The sequence below is a fragment of the Mustela nivalis genome (assembly GCF_964662115.1).
Source record: "Mustela nivalis genome assembly, chromosome: 2".
Lineage (NCBI taxonomy): Eukaryota > Metazoa > Chordata > Mammalia > Carnivora > Mustelidae > Mustela > Mustela nivalis.
Window position 1 is genome coordinate 144,293,784 of NC_139021.1, and position 22,882 is coordinate 144,316,665.

Sequence of the window (22,882 nt, forward strand, 5' to 3'; positions counted from 1 at the left end):
AATGTTTTTAACCTCTATTTCACATCATACTCACAGATCAACTCCAGGAGAGTTATAGATGTAAATGTGAAAGGCAAAACAAAAGTCAACCAAGAAAAACAAAGAACACAGAGAGAAGACCTCCCCGGCCTGCATTAAGCAAAACTTTCAAAACAGCACACGTCAAGTATTGAGGATAAGGGAAAAGCTGATACGGGAACCTACATTACAATGAAGAATTTCTCTTCATCAGAAGATTGCAGAAAGAGAGTGAGGAGGCAAGCTGTGGTGTGGAAGAGCCGCATTTTCCAGAAGCATACCTAAGGGTTCAATCTCATTATTCATCAGGAAATGCAAGTTAAGGGCACAAATAGGTATGCCACGTTCCTGCTAGAAGAGCTGAAATTAAAATATTTGACAGCACTAACAACAGTGAGGATATGGGAACAATTGCACTCTCAAACATCACAGATAAAGTACATAAATCATTACCACTATTTCTGAAAACTTTTTAGCAGTGTCTACCTAAGGTCACACAGACCCATACCCATGGCCTGGCACTCCAACGGAAAAGCATACATCAATTCACCCAAAATCATGCACAAAAAACGTTCATAGGAACACGACTTAAATTAATTCAAAATGAAAACAGACCCAAAGTCTGTCACCAGTAAAATATATACATTGTGATGTCCTTACAGTGAAATCCTCAACAGCAATGAAAATGAACTTCACGCAGAAACGTAGATAAGTCTCTAAAGCCAATGTCGAGTGAAAAAAAAAAAGAGACAAAAAGAGATAATTGATTCTAAGTATATGTATTTCAAATGTATAGGAAACTAGTCAGTGATTACAGAACTGATGGCCATGACGACCACTGGGGTTCTGGAGGGTTCAATCAGGAAAGTGATAATTTTCTATTCTTATTTTCACTCATGGCTATGCAGGAGCACTCAGCTTATTAAAATTAACTGAGCCGTACAGCTATGACTTCTGCATTTTTCTGCGTGTATTTTATGATTTTTTTAAAGAAAGTATGTTTGAAAATTGTGATCATCAAGCCCTTTGCAACCCTGTTTCCTACCCTAGTCATGGTCGTCATTGATTGAACACTTGCTTTGAGCCAGCCACTGATGCTGGCACGAGGGGCTTTATTCCAAGTTTTCTTATTTCATCCTTTGAGATGGGACTGCTACCCGTATTGTATAGATTTCAAAGATGCAGAAGCTGATGTTCAGAGGGGTTAAGTGACTTACTCTTGGTCATGTAGCTGGAAAGTAGAAGAACCTGACTTCAAAAGCACACTTTTCTGATTCCAACATACTGCCTTTATATTTTGGGGGGATCTGTTCAGAAGACTGGCCAACAACCAAGTTAGTTGTGCAGGATACAGTCACTCTGCCCTCGCTGTGAAAAGGTAGATGAGTGTTTTCTCCGCATGCTCTTTACTCCACTCTGCCTACCTTTCCCCACAGGCTTATAACCCTGGATGGCTGAACCCCAGATCTTGGGAAGCGACCCTCTGTCTGATGGTTTCTCACATCTTTACCTCCTGAACACACAGGCCAATTCAGGATAGAAAGAGCACAGGTTTTATGTAGACTGACGGATGATTTGGATCACCTTGAGCAAACCACTTAGTTATTCTGAGTCTCATTTTCATTTGTCAGAAAGAGATTTCATAATTTTCCAATGTAAGAAATGAATTAATTCTCCTAGGACATGATAGGCATATAATCTATGTGAATCCTTTTGCTTTCCTCTCTGGACACCCCCCTCCGTATTAAATATCTTTTATCTCTCCATCTTTGCCATACCTCCATACTAATTTTCCACCCTGCTCCGTGCCCCAGGTTGGTCAGGGCAACCTGCCTCAATGGGCTCCCTTTCCTCTGCTCTTGTGATTGGCAGGAGATTGGAGGTGGAGAGGGTGCTTCAGAGGATGGGCTCTTCCAGCTCACTCCCTGTTGGATCACTGTCTATGGCTCATTCTCGGGAAAGGGACGGACAGCCCTTCCTAACCACCTCTCTGGCAGTGAGAAGACACGCCCCCTCTGACCATCCTTTTTGGCTGTGAGGACTTAAGGGACCCAGCTTTTCTGCTCCCAGGTGTTTCCATTATCCTGCAACTTTCCATGACCTGTGGCAAGAGCACATCTTTCTGAAGAGTCCCTCTCCCCAGATCCTTCTTTTTCAGTGTGCCCTTTCTAACTGGGCGGGCAGGACCCATGCTGATTCAGCTGCCTGCTCTGCCATTTCCTCCCAAATGTGAGAAGCATCTTCTCCATGAGATAATGTAGCTTGTCCAGACCACAAGCTGCTGACTGAGGACAATAATATGGCTATTGTGAGCTTCAGACTGAAGAAAGTGGCAGCAGCTAAAAATGAGGCACAGACAGAGTAAATGTAAAATCATCTCAGCACGTGTACTTTGGGCTGCACTAAATTTATGCATTTAATTTTTGCACAGAATGTGAGGAAGTTGGGTCTTACCTCAGAAGCAAAAGGCTGTCATGCCAGGAGGCTCTTGAAGGTCTGAGGCTTTATGGAACGTATTCCCATGCCTCATCGGGGGCCCTACTAACTTTGGAGCTTCTCCTGCCCCAGAGCCTGCTTCTACTTCTCAGCATCTCATTAGGAGCACACCTGAAAGTCAGGTGTCGGGAGGGCACGGACTGAAGAGCTTACAACCAAGGCATGCCTCTCCAGAATGCCAGGCTGGTTTCCATTTGTTTTCTGGGAGCACTCAGAATTATTACCTGAGTGGGTCTCAGGAACAGATTGGAGGACTGCTGACACCATCAGCTCCCTGCGGCAGGAGTGGGGGCACTCAGCCAACATCCACGTGCTAAGGGTGGAAGTGCAAACACTGTTTCTCTCTGCCCAGGCAGGCGATTCCACCTCTTGCCCAAGCCGGAAAGACGTGAACACTTCGGAGGACATGGTAGGCTAACAGAGCCTTGAGGTTCCCGCCGAGACAGACGGTGCTGTCGGTGTGCTGATCGTGCCCAGAGCCGCCGTGAGCGAGAGGATATTTGCCCCGGCCCCTGACATGCATCAGCATGGATCTGCACCACGGCTCAGGGGGCAAGACTCATGGTGGGTGAGGGGACACAATGAAGGTTTAGAAAGGATCACAGTGGGACTGTGGATATCCGTCTGGTGAGTGACAAAAATCAGATTTTAGGGGTGCCCGTTTGGCTCAGTTGGTTACGTGTCTGCCTTCGGCTCAGGTCTTGGGAGCGAGCCCAGTATCAGGCTTTCTGCTCAGCAGGAAACCTGCTTCTCCCTCTGCCTCCCCCTTGCTCATGCTTTCTCTCTCTCTCTCTCCCTAATAAATAAAATAAAATCTTTTAAAAAAAAATTTAAGCAAGATCTGTCTCATCCCCAGTTTGCACCTATTGTATGAGCACAGGACCATACATATGACTCTACCTGAATGCAGAAGAAGGTAATTTGACCTCCACGAAGCAAAGGTAAGTAAGCGTGGCCTTGCTTGTCAGGAGCCAGTGCTGGCCTTTGGGATCTGTGTAGGTTTCACAAGAGGCTCAGATGTAAGAAGAGAGGAGCTTAGAAACTGGGCAAACTTCACTCTATGGATCACAGATAGCACCTGCTCCTCATTTCAAATCTGAGATCACACAGCTAGAAAATCCAGAACCAAAATATAAACCGAGTTTTACTTATTTTATTGACACTCAGCGTTTGTCTAACTTGGGGTCTAGGAGACACCAATCCCTTCCTCCTGAGCCTGCCACCCCAGGAGCCAGACCCAAGAGAACAAAGCCAGTGCAGAGGACATTGGAACCGCACTAATGCTTGCAGAGTAAGGTGTTGATACCAGGTCACGAGGAGAAGCACGGGCTCTGTGTAGACTTCCTCGGCATCCTACCCCTTCTCCACCACGGAGGCACGTCATTACACTGCCCTGCGTCTTCTCCTTCTCATCAGCTATGGTGGACAGGAATAGTAGGAGCAAATGCATGCTACAGTGAAAGCTCTGGCATGTGGTAAACACTCGATCCCTTCTGGCTTTTGTTAACGTTATTAGTTATGAGATTCTCAAAAAAGACAGAGATAGAGTTTACTGTCATCAATTTCTGATTGAAGCAGTGAAATTCAAAAAAGTAAAAAAAAAAACCAATGTGCTCGCGGTCCCCTGGCCAAAACATGCCCGAAGTAGGGCTCTAGCCCAGACCTGGCCAAGTTTCAGTATCCCTTGCCTTGTCAGGGCTGCCTTCCTGAACACTAAGACATAAGCATTGGCCCATTTCCCCTGCACCTTGCAGCATCCCTAATGCCCTGTCAGTGGGATTTCCCTGCTTCTGGGTTAAACCCAGGGGTGGGGGGGCTCACTTGCAATGCATTTTCCATGCTCCCTCCTCTGGCTACTGTTCTTTAATTACTGCCTCCCCCAGATAAGCACTGAAACAGGAGTGCACCTAAACACTGGCATTGAGAGAACGAGACAGTGGCCTGACTCCCAGCTCTTCAAAGCACTGGCTTAAGCGCTTACAAGAGAGGGTTTTGTTTTGTTTTGTTTTGTTTTGTTTTTTCAGAGAAAGAGGAAGGGAAGCAGGCTCCCCACTGAGCAGAGAGCCAGACGCAGGGCTCGATCCCAGGATCCTGAGATCATGACCTGAGCCAAAGGCAGAGGCTTTATCCCACTGAGCCACCATGGTGCCCCGAGAGTTTTAAGAATATATTGGAAAATATGGGATTTTCTTCCTATATATTCCTACATGGAAATATATCGGAAGATTTCCCTGTTCTGGAAAAAATACAGACTATATACTCAGCAATATGACAAGCAGTTTTAAATATTTTATTTATTTATTTGAGAAAGAGAGAGAGAGTGAGGGTGTGCCTGCGAGCAGGTCGGGGGGAGGGCAGAGAGAGGCGAAAGGAATCTCAAGCAGATTCCCCGCTGATCCCAGAGCCCTATATAGGCTTCATCTCATGACCCTGAGATCATGACCTTAGCAGAAACCAAGAGTCCGACGCTTAACCAACTAAACCAACCCAGGCCCCCCTTGGCAAGTAATCTTAGGAGGTTCTCAAACACCTCTGAGATCTACCCAAGGACTTCAGGGCAGGCACTCCTGCTCTGAGGGAGAATCCTGAAGTCCTTTAGGGTACTCGTCAGCCCAGGAATTTCCCCTGGCCTGATGCACAGTTTATTGTTGGCAGAAGGAGAGGCTCTGAGGAGAGACGAGGGGAAGAGAGACCCCAGGAGAAGCAGCCCATCTTGCCGTCTTGAGTGAACCTCACAGACCTGGATGCCCTGTCTGGCTGAGGGCAGTCACCAGGGAGCAAGTGCCTGGCCTGGGTGCTATGGTGAAGAATGACCCTGCCAGCCCAGGCTGGCCACAGCCAATGCAGGGGTGCAAAACCAGATACTCACCAGCATGCCCCAAAGCCACCAGAGAGGAGGTAGCAGACGTGGAGGCCAGGGGAGTTGGCAGTGCTGGTGCCCTTCGCTGAGGGGCAGAGAAAACCAGCACGTGCTGGGTGGCTGGGGCCGGCCGTGCTCCTGACCCAGGAGAACCAGCAGCTCTGACAGAACATACGCTACAGAGGCAGCCAGATGGGGAGGTGTGAATCCCAGCACTGTCACTTACCAGCTTGCGGACCGTGCCTTTGTGAGTCTCATTTTTCCTTCCTATACGTTTAGGATCGTACTTTCTTCCTCACAGGGCTGGTCTGAGGATGAGAGAGGGATGTAAAGGGTGTGACACAATCCCCGCACCATTATCCTTGATCAATAAACAGCTGCTGATATGAATATGATAATAAGTGTTCTTATTTAGAAACCGTTATGATGCCTTGGGGAATACTCGAGACTTCTTGGCATATTTAGGGGTTTTGGGTGGAAAATCGGGAGGATTTCAGAGCAAGTGTTTGGTGGCAGAGGATGGGTCATGGTGCACACACCTGGCCAGAGAGAGGCCACTTTGCGGGAGACACGTGACCTTCCACAGCAGCCGATGGCACCGCATCACTTGCCTGGTTGTTGCTATGAGATTACGCACTGGGCAGGACAGCTTTGAAATAGCCTCTTTCTTCCCCTGGATTCTTTTTCCACGTCTGGCCAGTGGGACTTCCTCTGCTTGCATTGCCCAGGTGTGTGACTGCATGCTTTCCAGAACATTATATGCCCATGATTGAACTAATGAGTGTGCAAGGAGGGACCCCAGTGTCCGCCTGTGAACTATGTACAGGTGTACGTGTGCTTGGGTATACTTACTTTGTGGGTTGAGAAGTCTCATTGTTGGTGAATATTTTGTTTTCCTCTGAGTTTGGACACCTGGTTGCCCTGGCAACTGTATACTTGAATTTGCCAGCAACTGAACCCTCCTTGAGACATGTTTGCTCACTCACCCTGGCGCCCCCTCTCCCAGATCCTAACCTTTGGTCATTGCGAATTTCCATAGCAGGAGTTTTTCTTGCTGTGGAAAGAACCTCTCCTCTCCCTGGAGTTCAGCACCCAAGGTCAAGTTCGGAGGTGAAAGAATGAAAGCTGCAGGGAAGGTCTGACAGATATCACTGACAATTTTCCCTTCCTCTTTTGTAGGAGATGACCTGATTTATTTGCAATTTGTGCACTTTTCTTATAACTAACCTCTCTAGCTACATACCATGCAGCAGGGGAAAAGACAATAATTAAAGTTATTAACATAGAAAATTGTTACCTATTTGAAGCTTCCTGGTATGAAGGGTGAGCATAATAAGAATCAAACTGATTTCATTTATTAAAAGCAACTAATGGGGTGAAATAAAATAATGTTTTAGATATGAGGAATGTTACATCAGGAACAGAAATGTTCTCTCTTTTATTGTGTCTCTAGGAAGGAAAGGTCAGTGAAGAATTCTTGGAGCCTTTATCTATCTTGTGTTGCCGAAGCCAGGAGCACAAAACAAGGCTTTTGCTGAGACAGGTGCTAATTCATGAGCATGTACCTACAGGAATGGAAGGTGAGTTCTTCAAGAAAGGGAACTGAAAATGCAGGCAGACAAAGGCCCATGAGTAAATAACCCCTTTGTCTCAGAAGCATAGTTCACACAGGGCCCCCACATTATCTACCAGACTTTGTTCATCTCTATGAATATTGAAGGAGAAGACATAAGCCAGAGGTACCAACTCTCCCTTCCATGCCATCGTGGCCTTCAGACCCAGTGATCTTGTCTCCCTTTGTGTCTTTGTTCTTCTTTTAGTACTTGAGAAGACAAAATTAAGTATGGAATTAGTTCTGCCTTGGCAAGATTTGGGAGGATTTACAATTTAGGAACTGGGCGGTTCCTTAAGCAAATGTAGCCTTCGGGAATTCTACCCAGCTCTGTCTGTCTATTCAGATAATGTGGGAACGTCTGCTGGCTCTCTGCCTCCCGGCCTCCTAGCCTTTAGAGTTTGTACTCAGCACTGGAGATGCCTCTTGTTGGTGTGGGGCCACAAGAACCAGGGCCAGATGTTCTCCTCTCAGTTCTTGGAAGTTGAGATCTTGATAATGAAAACCAAACTCCTCTTTGGCCCAAGGCTCACAGTAAAGTCATTTCTCCCTGGAAGGCCTAGAAGTCAGAGAACCTTGTGATGCACAAGGTGGCCTAGGGAACATATGAATCTGGGGGGTCCAGGGCCCAGGCTGGTGATGCCAGGCAGATGGATATTCATCAGAAAATGATACCCACAGAGCCTCTGAGGGTCTGGTAATTAAAAGCCAAGCTGTGGCTCCCCAAAGAATGAGGCTACAGAGAAACAACTTATCTGTGGTCAGAGTGTAGGGATGAGAGGAAACAAAGCCAACTGACGCTTAAGAGGTTGTTCACTCCACGAGGCCAGGGGAACACGCCTCCATGCCGTATGGCCAAATTCTCTCCTATCAGATTTCTAGTAACTCATGTTATACAGGAAATTGTTAGATAACTGAAAATTAGAGTTGCTTCTCAGTCTGTCCCTCGCATTGCCCCCTGGTTGATATGGGGGACTGTGGACATAGACCAGATAAGGAGGGTATGCCTCCACACCCCAGGCTTGTCTGTTATCCACTTGGTCAGAGAAATTTCCCTCACGACCGCCCATGCCAATGGGACAGAACTCAGCTCATGACCACAGCATGCCCGGGAACAAGCAGATAGCATTTCCTCATCCCAGAGAAGAAGAGGATAGGGAGCAAAGTCAAGTTTTATTATTAAACAACTTTAATCCAAATGCTGATTATTATTTGCAGTGTCTGAAGGCACAAAATATACCTAAAATGTATGGAATAGTCTAAACAGAGTTATAAATCCAAAGAGCAAAGCATGAAAAAAAGATACATTCTGAGCTGACACAGAAATCCGAGTTGGGAATTTTTTTTTCTGGAGAACTTACTTGAATATCAATCATTTCCCCTCATGCCAAGGGTAGGAAATTTTAAAAATAACATAAACATGGTGAAGAATAACACCATAAGATGTTAAGGGTTTTTTTTTTTCTTTTTAATATAAGCAGAATACCTTTTCCTCAAAGATGTGTGTGCTCTCTTTCTCACAGGCGCACACACGCACACGCGCGCACACACACACGCACACACACACACACACACACCTGCCCTCATTCTACTGTCCCTCACACCCATTCTAAGCAAAGCTGTCCAAGAAGACATCCATGGTGTACCCCAGAAGACAGATCATTCTCAGCACAAAATAGACTTGGGAGTGAGATAAGGCAGTGAGACCAGAATTTGATTAAAAAAATAGATATATATGAAAAACTGACCATCCAGGGCAAGGCCCCCAAAGTGCTGATGGAAAGAAAACGAAGCCTGCCCTCCCTCGGGGAAACAGCCGCCCACCCAGGCTTCGCTATGCGCATGCGCCCGGCTCCTGGCTCTCCACACTCTCATTGGAGAAATGTCAATGGATCGCCTTGGTAGCGCTAATACCAGGCCATTCTCAGTATCCAGAGATAAATAACATAATTATAAACACTCTTCTCTCCGGGGTGCTTTTAGCTGACTATGTGATGCAGCCGTTCCTTTCTGCTCAATCATGTCAGTCAGGACTTCAGGAGAGAAATCAATCCGGGGCTAGTTATCACCCTCCTAAACACAACTCTGGACTAACTCTACAAGGCTAAAAGAGATGCAGTCAATAGGCTTTGTATTTGTCCATGACCACAGATGGGCTCTCAGCTCCCTGATTACCGTCTAGCCCAGAGAGAGGGGTGAGGGGCAGGGAGCCCAGTCCTCTGGGGCCCGGATATGGGCTGTGTTCACCATCCTGGCAGGTTAGCAGAGCAGAATCACCTTTGTCTTCAGAAGAGCTGAAGTGACACAGATCTGATTACTGGATTACCAGGAACTGCTCTGCTCCTAATAGTTCTCTGTCTGGTTCTATAGTGTAATCACCCCAGGAAAGATGGGGGAGTGTGGTTCTCTGGCTGTTCTGGCCTCAAGGAACAGAGCTTCCCAGCAGGTTGGCCAATTCAGGGATAGTTCTGGGACTCTCAGAGACCATGTGATGCTCCCAGCCAGAGGGACCCCTGCTATGGGCTGGCTCACTGCTTGAGGGCTTCTGGTCTGGAGAAGGGGGCAAGGCAGGTGGGGAGGACTGGGTTCTGGCCATTTGGCAGACTGCTTGCAGGGTTTTAGACCTGAAGACACCCTCTCACTTCCCTGGGGGATGCGTTACTTGTCTTCACATCACACGAAGTTATGCTGCTCCTTCTCTAGGAGCCAAGGCTCCTTCCTATCTGAACAAATATGGTCCCTTTGATCTTTGCCCAGCACTCACCATCACCTAGAGCACTGGTCTGCTCACCAGGTGCCTCCCTCCACTTCTCCAACAGAGTCCTTTGACCTGAAACTAAAGGTCGCAAACCCAAGGGGATATCCTCCCTCTCTCTGGTCTCACATCTCACCACCTCACCTGGCCCTCACACCATACCTAGCCTTTCTCTACACCCACGGACGAGGACAAGCCCACCTCTGCCAAGCCTCCAGAGCCAATGATGGGGCCTATCTGCCTTTTTCCATATTCTATCACTTGTTGATTCTTCTAATTGAGGAAAGAAAGTAAAAAACAAGGCCAATAGTATGACCCCTCTGTATGTCAGCAGCAAAGCTCTCAGAGATGGTCACCTCACTGGGGGGTGCTTCTCTTGGGCCACAGCACATGGCGTCATGTGGTAGGTGACCAAGAGGACTGCCCCCTGTCCTAGGAGCCTCCTAAGTTCCAGGCTGACAGGAACAGCTGATCACCCTATAGCGCAGTGGCCTGGGGTCATGCCAATGCTGGCTCACTGTTGGTCTACCCAAGAGGATTAAAGAGGAACAAAGGGCCAGGAGCAGAGGAACGTGGCAGGAAACCATGGGACATGGGAACAAGCAGCATTTGGGGCTCCTCTAAAGGGAATAGCTGCTCATCTTCCCCTCTCCCCCAGCAGGAAGGGGCTCCTTATCTGATCACCCCCTCCTGCCTTCAGAAAGGCCCAGGAATAGGGGGCTTCTTTGGCACTTCAGAATGATCACAAGTAATTTGCCTTTTTATTCATATAGAACAAAATTTACAAAGTCATTCATACAGTTTTTGTGTTTTTTTTTTTTTTACTGACTTCGAAAATTGGGAATATTCAAAATACACTTTTACCCCACTCCATTCTGTCATTATTTACACGTATGTACAAGAAAAATGAAAGAGTCTCTGTGTGTGTGTGTGTGTGTGTGTGCATGTGTGTGTGTGGTTTGTGTTGTGGTTTTCCTGTATTAAAAAGCTCTGCTGGTCGGGTGGGTGGATGGACGGTCGGCGGGGCGGGCGGCGCGGTCAGATGGAGGTGCCATGGGAGGTGTCCAAGGCCTCTGGAAGGACGCCTCCCGGCACAGGCTGGAAGGACATGGGGATGGGGGTCTTGACTGGGCTCTGGCGGAACAGCCCCCCATTGGGCGACCTGTGTTTGCACTGCATGGACGGCATGGTGGCGGAGCTGCTCAGGGCCAGCGGCAGGCTGCTGCCCGGCCCTGACGACAGTGTCCGGCTGGTGCCGTGGCTGCTTTGCTCAGGTAAAAAAGTGCTGACGGACAGCTGCGTGTTCTGGTACTCTCGCGTGGGCTCCAAGGCCTGGCTTGGAGCCAGGCCCCCCATCTCCAGGGCGGAAAGCTCAATGGACGCTGGGGAAATCTGCTTGTGGGCAATGTCTTCATCCATGAGGCTGTTCATGCGACGGTGAACCTGCTCCAAATTCACTTCTTTGTCCTGGAGGGAAAGCACAGTAAGGTCAGGCTGAGTCCTTGAGATGAGCCACAGCGGGCTTTCCACCAACTCTGGGAGGCCTGGAGACCCCAGGTCTGTTCAGCCTGTGGACACGGGGTGGGCATCCCCCCAATCTTCCCACCCTCCTTCACCTGGATGGCCAGCCCTCTGTTATCTGGGGAACCAGGACACTGGCCCTGGGTAGCATAGACCCAGCAAGCAGGCTTTGGCAACACATGCCTCCCCTCCTCACTCTGCTAGAACCCCTTTCATTCCCAGAGGCAACCCTGTGAGAAGATGTCTTGAGGAACTGGCAGAGACAGAAGGAGAATAAAGGAGTTCCTGTGGGAATAAAGGGAACTGGTCCTCGATGCCCAGGGAACTGGGCCCCATGTATTTGCCATAGAGTTTACAAAGCTCAGAAAGCATTGTGTGATCATCCCCGTCATCCATAAGAGGAAGCCTGGGTTCGGGAAAATCAGTGTCCTCCCTGGAATCACAACCCTGTGATGGGCAGCCTGGGAAGTGTGGAGTAGGAAGTGAAGTCCTGGCTGCCCCTGAAAATCCATTCTCCCTGTGCACAATGTCCAGAGATGCCAGCAAACAGGCACGCCCCTGCCTCCAAGGCTCATGGGGCTGGTTCCTGGTTGAGGAAGATGGAGGAGATGGTGAGGAAGGGGACTTCTCAGGGTTCAGGTGACTTTCCTGGTATCAAGGGGGTTGATACCTCACACTTGACTCTTTCAAGGAAATGGTTTTTGTGTGCTTAACAAATATAATTCTTTTCAAAAACCTGATGTTTTGTCTATAATATTAAAATAAATCAATGAGGCCAAATTACTTGGAAGCTCCTAAAAGACAAAGAAGATGTACTCTAGCTGTTCAGTTCGCCCCAAGGAGGTGAGGCATGAGACCAGGTGTCCACAGAGAAGCCACACCAGCTCCTCGATGAGGTGCTCAAAGTTTCAGGCAGCATGAGTGCCAATGTGGTAGGCAAGCTCATGGCAATTGCTATGTTTCTCTCTGAGGTCAGACTGCTAGAGAAATGCCGTGTCAAAGCTCCGGTCTGAGACAGAATACCACAGTGTTCTAAGGCTGTCTAATGATGGCATCCATTCAGTAGGAACCTGTCCTGTAGCGTGGTTAGAAATACCACACAGTGGAGAAGCCCTGAATGCACTTTCAAAAGGAAAAAGAAGGAACCATACACATTTAAGGGCCATTCCAGGGGCTGCTCTGAGCTCCTAGGAGGCTGGTGGGAGATTTTCTCTAGGAAGAGGCCACCCTGAGTAGCTGGCATGAACACCCCTCTCTCATGGGTGGTTAACCTCCATGAAGTCTCAATCCAGCCTTCCTCGAGCAAGGAAGTTGCTTCTGCACTTTGCTCCTTATTCCCAATGCCTCCTGGTGTGGTGAAGGCAGGGCCACTGCTCTCTCCACACACCTTTGCCAAGTTCATGACTGGTAGACAGAGGTTGGCTTCTGTGGGACACAAGCCATCTTTCCCAGAACCTTTCCCGGAATAAGAAAACTAACAACCCCCACAAGAGAGTAAAGCACTCATCCCAGGCCAAGAGCAAAGCTTAGAATAAGAAAGCCAACTGATTTCAGGATGGAAGATAACATGAGGCTTGACACCGTGTCCCAGATGGAAACATCAGAAGTTGCTGGCAGGGCCCCCTGGGCAGAACCAACATTCCAGGGACCTGAAGCCCCACACAGCAGAGCTCAGCTCACTGATGCTGGGAAACCAGCTCCAAGTTGAGGACATCTCAGGGTAGCGAGTGTCGTTGATGACACTGGAGAAAGTCGCTGGAGCGGACCAGGCCTTTACTTAGCCTAACTAAATGTGATGCATGGGCTGTCTTTCACAGACTCTTTAAAGCCTGTGAAAAGACAAGATGCCAAATTCAAGTTCTCTCAACTACCTTTCAGCATACTGATCCAGGTCTGTGCAACCTTGCCTTTTTCTCTGTGTTTTATCTATTGGTTTTTATTCTTGCATATTAATCTATTTTTAATAGTTTTTTAAACTGTTATATTAGCCCCTTGTTGTTTTAGGGCCACCATGGATCAATCATCTCTTCCTAAGAAGACCATGGTTTGTGTGCTTTTGGGGAATTACTTCTTCCTCACCAGATAACAGTTTGGCAGGCGCCCTGCCCCACCTGTAGCTAAGATGCAGGACCATGACCAAGCAATGACAATATGGCTGAATCTGAATCCTGAACAAAGAGATAAAAAGAGACAGAAAAGAGTTGATTATCCTTCCAATACAGTAGGAATACTTCAATAAACTTTCTGCTCCATGACCATCTCTTGTCTCCCAGCTCTGTAGACAAGAATGACCCCTGCACCCCAACCCATCCTGCCTCTCCAGTCTTCTCATGGTTGCTATGTGCTCCAGAAAAACTGCTGATACAGCACTTTCATTTGCATTGGCCGAAGTCTGTGTGCATGATGGCAAATCTCCATATCTATTGGTTATTTTCATTTCAAAGTAGGGGAAGGATGAAAGACAAGTATCAGAGATCCTGGAAGCTGGGGAAGTTGAGAGAGAATTTCAGACACTTCTGGGGTTTACTTATATAATCCTTCCTTCTCTTTACAGCAAAGCTTGTAGAAGGTTGAATGAGCTGAGTGTCACTGTTGGCAGTGCCTTCAGTTTTTACTGAAGGAAAACCAATGGCCACTGGACTTGGGATCATGAGGAGAACTTGTTAGTTACATAATCTCATCTTTTCCTCCTTTAGATTTTCTTTCCAGGGCTTTAAGGATCCTTTTGGGGATGGAAAGAAGTCAAGTTTAGGAGTAGACTAATTTGGAGGGGAAGGCAAGCATCTTGGCCCCAGCCCCGTTCACTCTGGTGGTGAGAAGAAAGCACGTGACCCTTTTTTCTCTGAAAAGTGTTCAGGAGATGCTGCCCATTTTGCTGGGGTCTAGAGAAAGAGAAAGGGGAACTTCCTGCCCAAGAAGGGCACAAGAGTCGAGAGTGGAGACCGCGTGAAAGGAGCCCTCTCTGCCTAATGCCACAGACACAAAACAGAAGGAGAGCTTTGGGAGAAGACCAACTACCCAAAATCCTCTGAAGAAAAATGTAGCAAAAGAGGTCTCTGAGATGCAGTCATTTACCAGAGAAGTATGAGGGAGAAGAGATTCGGAGAGTAGGATTCTCAAAGTGGCTGGGTATAGGCACCAATCTAACATGATAATCACAGCTGTGAGGACTTGGTCTGGTAATACCAAAGTGTTTAGAATAAAAGTCAGCCCAGAGTGTAGGTGTGGAAACAGCCCAACTACCCCCCAAATCAGTATTTTTGGAGGAAAGAGCTTGAATAGTTTCCTAAATCTAAATAATTTTTCTCATGCCTCAAGTTAAGTAAGGACAGATTAAAAAACTTCAAGAAGAACTATAAAGCTGTGCCATGGGGATCGACTTCCAGCTGAGGTCAGTCAGGAGCCTGTAACCTCTCCAGGTCAGGACCCAGAGAAAATGTCCACACCAACTGAACAGACTTCCCAGGGAAATTTTCTGCCCCAAATGTAGTCAAGTAAGTCACCCTCTTTACCCCAGCAGAATTTCACTCTATTCAAATTCGATTACTGCCAGTAGATCCAACACAAACAAACTCTGGAGGAACAAGGTGCCATCGTGAGCTGCCCATATGTGATTGTTTATCTGGACAGCAAAATGAGGAGAACTAAAGAAAATGCCTCACGCCCCCTGAAAACACAGGCAATCTGGCTCTGAGTCGGCCACGACATCCCTCGGCTGCCTGCTTCCTCCGCCGCTGTCTAGTCCAAGTGCAAGGTGGAGAAAACCACCTTGGGTGGTAAAGCCCAGAAGCATAATCTTGGGTCACCCGGGGCCACAGATTTAGCATACACCAAGTCATTTCCAGTGGCCCCTGGCCAAGGAACGAGGAGGTGGAAATAATCCGCCCACTCAAGGAAAGAGGCAGTAGTGATTTGAATAATTATCTATATTTTAGACAAAATGGGACATTCTATTATGTTATGCAAATTTAAATAATGGACTTTTTTATGTGAACTACATCAGTTTACATCCTCATTATCTCAAGTTTTTGGTGTTCAACCGCATGGAAACTTGCTGCTGTCTTCATTAATTTACTGTAGGTAACTGACCTAGTCAAACATCTCTGAATATGACATAAAATTCACAGACTGCATTTATCCCTGAATCGGCCAAATTCTGCATTTCTCCCCTCATATTAAACATGATGACAGATGCACCAACAGAGGTGACTGGGGACCCTCTCCCAGGCATTGTCTTGCAGAGAGATAAAGTTCTGTAATTAAGCCGCTGTTCACCAACGTGGAAATAATTCAGTGTACTGGAAAACGGTAATTAACTAAACTATCATCTATGTAACAGCCAGTTACACGTGGGACTTGTTAGAACAGACTTTGTTTAGTGTCCAGTGGCTTTTACTTTAAGTTGGGATGGAACAAAAATGGGATGAGGGACTTCAAACCTGACTGGGATGGTTGTAGAGGTGTCCTTCCATTACCACTGAGACCACCCCAGTTGTAAATGAGACTGAACAGCTGGGAGAAACACCATCCATTTGAGCTTCTTAAGAATTACTCCAGGGTGCCTGGGTGGCTCTGTAGGTTAAGTGTCTGCCTTCAGCTGGGGTCATGATTATGGGGTTCTGGGATCGAGTTCCATATTGGGCTCCCTGCTCTACAGGGAGCTTGCTTTTCCCTCTCCTCCCTGCTTGTGCTTTCTCTTGCTATCTCTGTCTCTCTGTCTCTCTCTCAGATAAATAAATAAAATCTTAAAAAAAAAAAAAAAAAAAAAAAGAATTGCTCCAAAGACTTGCCAGCCCCAAAGGCCTGGGCTGGAGTCTGAGACTAGTGGTTGGGTAAGAGCAAAGAAGTTCAACAGCTAATGAAGTGGTCTCAAGAGATGACGGGCAGTTTTCAAAGCATCACGAGAAAGACTTCCATTAGGCGCACTCATTCATTTCACAGGGGAAGACGAAAAGAAGAGAGAGCTAATGGACACTTTCCTTCAGAGGTGGTAGCAGCAGGTGTACAAAGGGGTGAACCGAGGCAGGGGTGACAAGATCTGTTCAATGTCACACAACTGCATGGTAAGTGGAGTGTAAGGATCAGAGTCCAATCTACCCAGTTCCCAAACCTGGGCTCTCTCCCACTATGCAGGCTATGTGCTCCCAATTTCCCTTTAGAAGGATGGTGTAGACCTGTGGTTTCACCCTTGGCAGGATACCCGAAGCAGGCATGGGGCTTTTAAAAATTATGGTTGTCCATATCCACCCAACCCTACCCTTTGGGGAATGGAGCCCAAGCATCTAAAAAGCTCCAGGATTAATCACCTCTGAGGTGCAGCCAGAACGGAAAGCCATTGATCCAGCTGCAATGATTACACAACAATTTAACATTAATAACATTTTCTTTATAGGAGCCCAGACTGGTTCATTCATTCGATAAACACTTTTGAGCTCCTACTACCAGATGAGCTAATGTTCTTGGTAAAGCATCCATCTCGGTCCCTGGCATACAGAAGGTACTCGATACTTCAGTTAGATCCATCACCTCGTAACGAGAGGCTCTGCCGTTGCTGGGGCTGGACTAAGTGATGGGAATGCAGAGGTGGAGAAGCGCCAGCAGACTCTGAGCAGGCACGGACAGGTAAACCATTCGCAGCAACTTGGAATCGCAGCCAGCCTGAGTGCGTATGCATGGTGGTGACAGGGCGGGGGGCAGCCCGTGGGAGGTGAGCAGGGGAGATCAGACAGAGGGGAGTGATGTCTGAACAGGTTGTGAGGTGCACACTGGTGTATGACAAGCACTCACAGCCTTCCTGCTGGGAGGCCCTGGAAAAAGGGCAGCAACATACACTCACTCTCCTCCCCCTCGTTCTAAGAGTTCTGATATCAGCAGTGTAGCCATTGGGCCAGGCTTGGTTTTCAGCAGAAGAGAGAAACTGGGGTTCAGAGGATGTCAACACCTAGCTAGGAGCCAGGATCCTGGCTCAAGAAAAAGCCCAGCTTATACCTTTCATGGGCCAAATCATCCTGAAGATGTTAAGTAAGAACCCCTGCTCCTAATCATACCCCACCCAGGGGCAGACACGTCATTTTATTCCAGTTCTGTCCCTGTCACTTCTGCCTCCTCTTTCTCCAGGGCGAAGGATGCCTTCCTCCAATGTTCTCAAAGAGAATCAGGACAGGTAAGAAGATAATGTGTAACTTTCCCAGCACAGACAAGGTACCACACAATGTGACCTGTCTTACCCGTGCCCGTGACTGCCCATCCCAAGGTCCTTGGGAGGGAGGAGCCCCCAGGCTACCATTCACCAAGCACGGCCCATGGGCTGGTGCTGTTTCTGGCACTTTGCACACCTCCCTTTATTGAATCTCAGGGCAATGCTGTGAGGCTGGCATAAAGGAAGAGGGGAAAGGTACAGGAGAGAAAATTCTCTATGTGAGGTTGATGAAGCATCAGAGGAGTGGAGGCAGAGAGGGTGTGCAGCCAGAGGGAGAGCCCCTTGAAACAAATCTCCCACCAAGTGCACCTGGCCACCTGCGGCAGTGCCTGGCCACCCGGGCCTCAGTCAGCTCCTGTCTGCAAGGGAAGCAGGGCCTGGGGGAGGGCAGGTGAGGCAGGCAGTACAAGCATGCCAAGCTCCTAGCCCTGCGACAGATGATTCATCCCTCACTCTTCATGTCATCTCCCATTTGTGCGGTTCTCATCTTTATTTCATGAATATTTTATTCTCCGAGCAATGGCTCCACTTCCCCCATAAATCTAGAGGGTGGCTCTTTACAGCAAGCACAAAGCCTGCTGCACTCACCTGTACTGGGTAACTACATAATAGTCTGATTCCTTAGAAAAAATATGAGCCCCAATCCACATGAATATTAAGGGGTTGAGCGCACATTACTATTCTTCCTCAAGTAGGTGTCTAAAGTCTGAAGGCATCTCAACACAAGCCATTAAACACAACTAGAACTACACCCAAAGACAGCTTTCTGGCTCTTAAGAAATATGGCCAAGGCCCCAGAATGAAGCATTCTAAGACTAACCAGACACTCTCACCCAATTGCAAACACTGCTCCAAAAAACACAGGTAACCAGTACCACAAAGTGGTTCTGATTAAGGATCATTATTATTTGTGGAAGGTGTGAAAGTTAAGTTTCTAATATTGTGTTGCATTGCCTTCCTGGTTTCTGTTCCTTATGTGATGAGGTCCCAATCACTTGGCCCGGCACTCAGATCCCTCAGAGAAAGCCCCTGGTCCCTGGTCCAGCCCTCTCTACTCACCTCCCCCTGCTGTTGTTGACCCTCCAGTCCCCAGAGCTCCAGGTGGGGGGCGGGGCCGGGGGGTAGGAGGTCAGTTAGGACTATTTAACTCAATGCTGTTCACCTTGCCTAACTTTCTGATCTCACCTCCAGCTCTACAATCGGTACCAATCCTTTAACACTGACTTCTAACAACTCCAAGCCCCAAGAACTCTTCAGTAACCAGTACCTCTGCCCCCTAAGTCCCCACCATGCCAAGGCTGGGCTGGGCGCACCTTGGTACGTCCATGGTACCTTCTGCTCACTTGAGAATGGTCCTGACCAATGAAGACTGCTTTGGTCAACCTCTCTGCTTGACACATCTGCCCCTGTAGAGGTGAATTCCCTAAGGACATGGGCTATGCCCCTATAGGCATATTTATGAAAGGAAGGAGAAGAGGAAGGGAGAAATTTCATTTGAAAATCAGAAACCCATAAAAACAAGAAAAAGAGGGGATAGTTCCTTTTTCTACCAGAAGGAGCTGGCAGAAAGAAAGGCAGCTACTATGCTTTTTAACCTGCCTCTTCATTGGTCCTCATTCCTACCTGGAAGCAGGTTGGTGGCAGGGGCAGAATTTCCACATTTTCTAGGTAGGACCAATGTACTTCATTCTCTTCTCTTGTGCCTGCGGTCCTGGGCTTATGTAGAAGCCAGAGAGAAGGTAGGGTGCTTTACTGGCAAGAAGAGAGCTGTTCCTCATAGCTAGGTCATTCTTTGGTTTCCTGGTCTTTTCTCTGTTTTTCTCTTTCACCTCTGCCTTCTATGTCTCTCCAACAATCGACCCAAATACTTGTCCTTCTGTCTCTGTCTCTCTCTCTCACACACACACACAGTGACTATTCATTCTGGGATACCTAGGCTAGGCTTATCACTAAACCCTAAACAGGGATATAAAGGGACATGAAGACTGAAAGCAGATGAGAACACCCAATCCAGAGGAAGAATGGCCTCTCCCTGCACCTGGCTCATAAGGGACATTCTGGAAGGCTGAGCCTGGGCACCTGCTCTGCCCATGCCATCCCAAGTTAGACTTTCCATGATGGTGAGATGCTCACCCACCCAGAGAGCTTCTCCTGCTCCCCGACCCAAGGATATTTGCACAAAGGAAATCAGGCTATGGCTGACTGGGTTTGGAAAAACACCAGACCCAAACCAAATAACATGGAGCCTGGATACAATGGGATCTGGTCCTCTCTGGTCCCACTTGGAGGTAACTCGAGGGCCACCCTTCCTTGGGTGTGTACTCTGATGCCTCTGTGCATATAGCCTTGGTGGTGAGAAGCAGGTTGGTAACAAGACAGATCTGTGGCCTTTCCTTAAAACTACTCATCAGAATAATTCACAGGTCCTCCCCATGACTTTCACACACACACACACACACACACACACACACACACACACACACACACAAATTTCCAGTAGCAAAAGAAGCTTGGGCAGAACCATTAGCCATTCCTTTCAGTGCTTTTCCCTTAAGTCTGCTCCCTCCTGCTCTCCTGTGGCCCAGGTGTAACAAGGAGAAGCATGAGGCCATGGGAGACCTAAGCTTTGCACTTCCTTGCAGAGAGGCACACAGAAGGCAGAAGAGGAAGATGGGTGTCTCCGGAACATTTCCAACACACTGAGTCAAACAGCAACGTCCTTCCAGCAAAAGCTAAGTGTGATGACAGAGAGCGGGATGCCTGGTATGAATGGAGAGTCTGTTCCCTCCCCCACCTGGCCAAGGGTTCCATGACAGACTGATGTATGGGCTGTGGCCAACCAGTCCCTCCAGGCTGCAGAGACAGTGGATTTGGGGCTGCTTACTTTGCTGCATTGTGTTTGAAATTTACACCTGTTTGTGTCAACCTGATCTGTTGATGATAATTCAGAAGAAGCTGAGCTGTATGTAGCACGCAGTGGAAGGCCTACCATGGAGTGGCTGGGCTTATGTCTCCGTGCCGGTGTGGAGGTTTCTGCTGGCAGAATATCAAATAGTCAAAAGACCTGCCCTGCCACCCTCCCTTAGGGGAACTGACTCCAGGGTATGAAGCCTTCACATTAAAAAAAAAAAAAAAGAGCTTGAAGAAAAGCAAAACCCCAATGGAATGAAGTGTCCTGGGTGGAATCAGCTCATGCTCACCACAGATAAGGCGGGGAATGTGCCAGAACACGGAGTCTGGACAGAGCCGCCATGTTCCCTGTGCTGGGCATAGGCAAGGCTGGGCCCTATCAAGATGAGGGAGGAAGGGAGGATGGGAGAGGCAGGGCCCGGTCCCTACTTGCATGCCGGAAGAGCAGAGCCCTGTGGCTCTTGATGGGAAAGCAAAGAGAACCAGGAAGGAATGAGGTCTCCTCTCTTACCCTACAGTTGTTCTCTCCAGGTCAGGGTGGAGGCACATGGGCGGGGCAGGGTAGGGAAGGGCCCTCTGGCGCTGCTCATGCTGCACCCGCTCTACAGATAAATACAGGACTTTAGTGGCCACGGCTGGGGCCTTGGCCCTTCGGTCAAGCATTGAAACATCCCCTCCATTTGTTCTCTTGCTTTAAAATTGAACAAAAGCAATGACACCCCACCCCCAACCCCCAGTAAAACATGGCTGTCTGCACACAGGTGACTCTGGTAAGTAGTAACTAGAAGAAAGCCCACCCCGGGGGACTCTCCTGCCTCTGGGCTGCAGAAGGGAGAAGCAGGATGCAGGGCACGGACCTCTTTGGGGGTCTCCTGGTGGCACCGGTTGCTGTTCCACCACAACTCCAGGGCAGCCACCAGGCAGGCGAGGAGGAGGCCGATAGCCAGGATGCAGAAGACCCCCGCGAAGCTGTGCAGCTTGAGGGCTTTGCCGTCGGCCTGGGCACTGGGAGGGCTGGTGAGGTCGCAGCGGCCCAGGTGCGGCCACCACTTCTGCTTGAGCACGTCGAGGTCCCCGGTGTCCTGCAGCTCCAGGATCCTGCAAGACACCAGCCATGGAAGCCATGGCCCCTGGCCTCCTCAGCGCGGTCCTGGTGACCCCAGCCCCTTCCGCAGCACACTGGCCCTCCCACAGAAAACGCTGAGCCATGGCAGCCTTCTTCTGCCCCAGCTGTCCCCTTCCCCAACCCATCCTCCCCTCTGCAAGCAAAGTGCTCTTCCCCCAGCACACTCCAGATTTCTTCTCTCTCCTCCTCAAAAACCTCGAAGCTCCCACCCACCCTGTCTCATTGCCCATGGATAAGGTTCAGTGGCAAAGCACATAAGGACCCTTCACATGGAATCAGGGGCAACATAAAGAACTGGCTGAGGCAACACTCAGACCTCAGACTTTAAAAATGCTTCCTTTCAAACTTCAATAGCCACATTGTAAGTCTCTCCCACCAGGATTCACCAAATCACTCATTCATTCATTCATTGAGCATCTGCCTTAGGCTATGTACGATATTCAGCACCGCTGGGTGAGGTCCAGAGACTTATACACAGACTTTGAACAATAATATACAGAGAGAGGCTGTGATCAATACTATGATATGAAGATAGAGGTGCTAAGAAAATGGTGCATGGAGAGGATGGTCCAGTCGGGGCATTACAGGGAGGACCTCATCAAGGGGGTGCACACCTGAAGGAAGGTTAGTCATCAAATCGCTCCCACTTGTCTAATACATTCTAAGTGCCAGGATATAGCCTAAGCTCTTGACAAATAGTGTTTCATTCTCATGTCAACCCTTTGAGATGGTTCCTTCCATTTTTCCAGAGAAGGAAAAGGAGGCACAGGGAGGTAAAGTATCTTGCCAAGGTCAATTTGTGGTTGGCAAGGATGGCATTGAATGAGGACAGACAACAGCCATTCTTGCAAGTTTGTTCTCAGCTACGTGATCTGTATATCTGAGATGCTACAATATGGCCAGTGAGGCTCCAGAGAGGCAGTGGGGAGGAGAAGGATGGTGGTAGATGAAGACAGTAAAACAGGAAGAGCTGAGAATGTGCACTTAGAGAAGGTATGAGAGCAATCTGCATTCTATCCTGTTCACCAAGGTAGGGCAACCCGTGCTCTTCCCTTATTCCCCATGTAGGTGTCTGAATGGTGGTTTTCCTTTGTTGTGGGATGTGATAGACTCCCTCTCTAATCCAGGGGTCTGAACAGTGAGCAAGTAGTAACTGGCAGCCCCCAGGCTCCTCATACCCAAGCTTTTCCTTCTGGGGTAGAGGGTATTTTTTTAAGCCTGGTTCATGGTTATACTGCTATATGATAACACCTGCGGTGATCACTCTGAGCCGACCCGGGTGTGCACATTTCAAGGGCAGTGGTTCTTTATAGCCAGGAGAAGCTCACTTCCAACTGGCCATTTGATCAGTTTCTGCCCCGGGCCTGTGTTGCAGGCCAACTATG

General features: G+C 48.4%; 1 protein-coding gene across 2 annotated transcripts in view; it reads right to left on the reverse strand.

Annotated features, from left to right (window-relative positions):
- Positions 1–8,157: 8,157 nt before the first annotated feature.
- Positions 8,158–22,882, reverse strand: part of GRID1 (glutamate ionotropic receptor delta type subunit 1) — a 691,195-nt gene continuing 676,470 nt past the window's right edge. The window contains exons 15-17 of one of the 2 annotated variants that reach the window (XM_082717986.1): positions 21,229–21,469; positions 20,883–20,973; positions 11,096–11,208 (exon numbers count right to left, since the gene is read on the reverse strand). In XM_082717986.1, coding sequence (XP_082574112.1) covers positions 20,884–20,973; positions 21,229–21,469 — 331 coding nt within the window. In that variant the 3' untranslated portion in view covers positions 11,096–11,208; position 20,883. Of the gene's footprint in view, positions 11,209–20,882; positions 20,974–21,228; positions 21,470–22,882 lie in introns of both variants that reach the window. The other variant, XM_082717985.1, reaches the window with a different exon arrangement.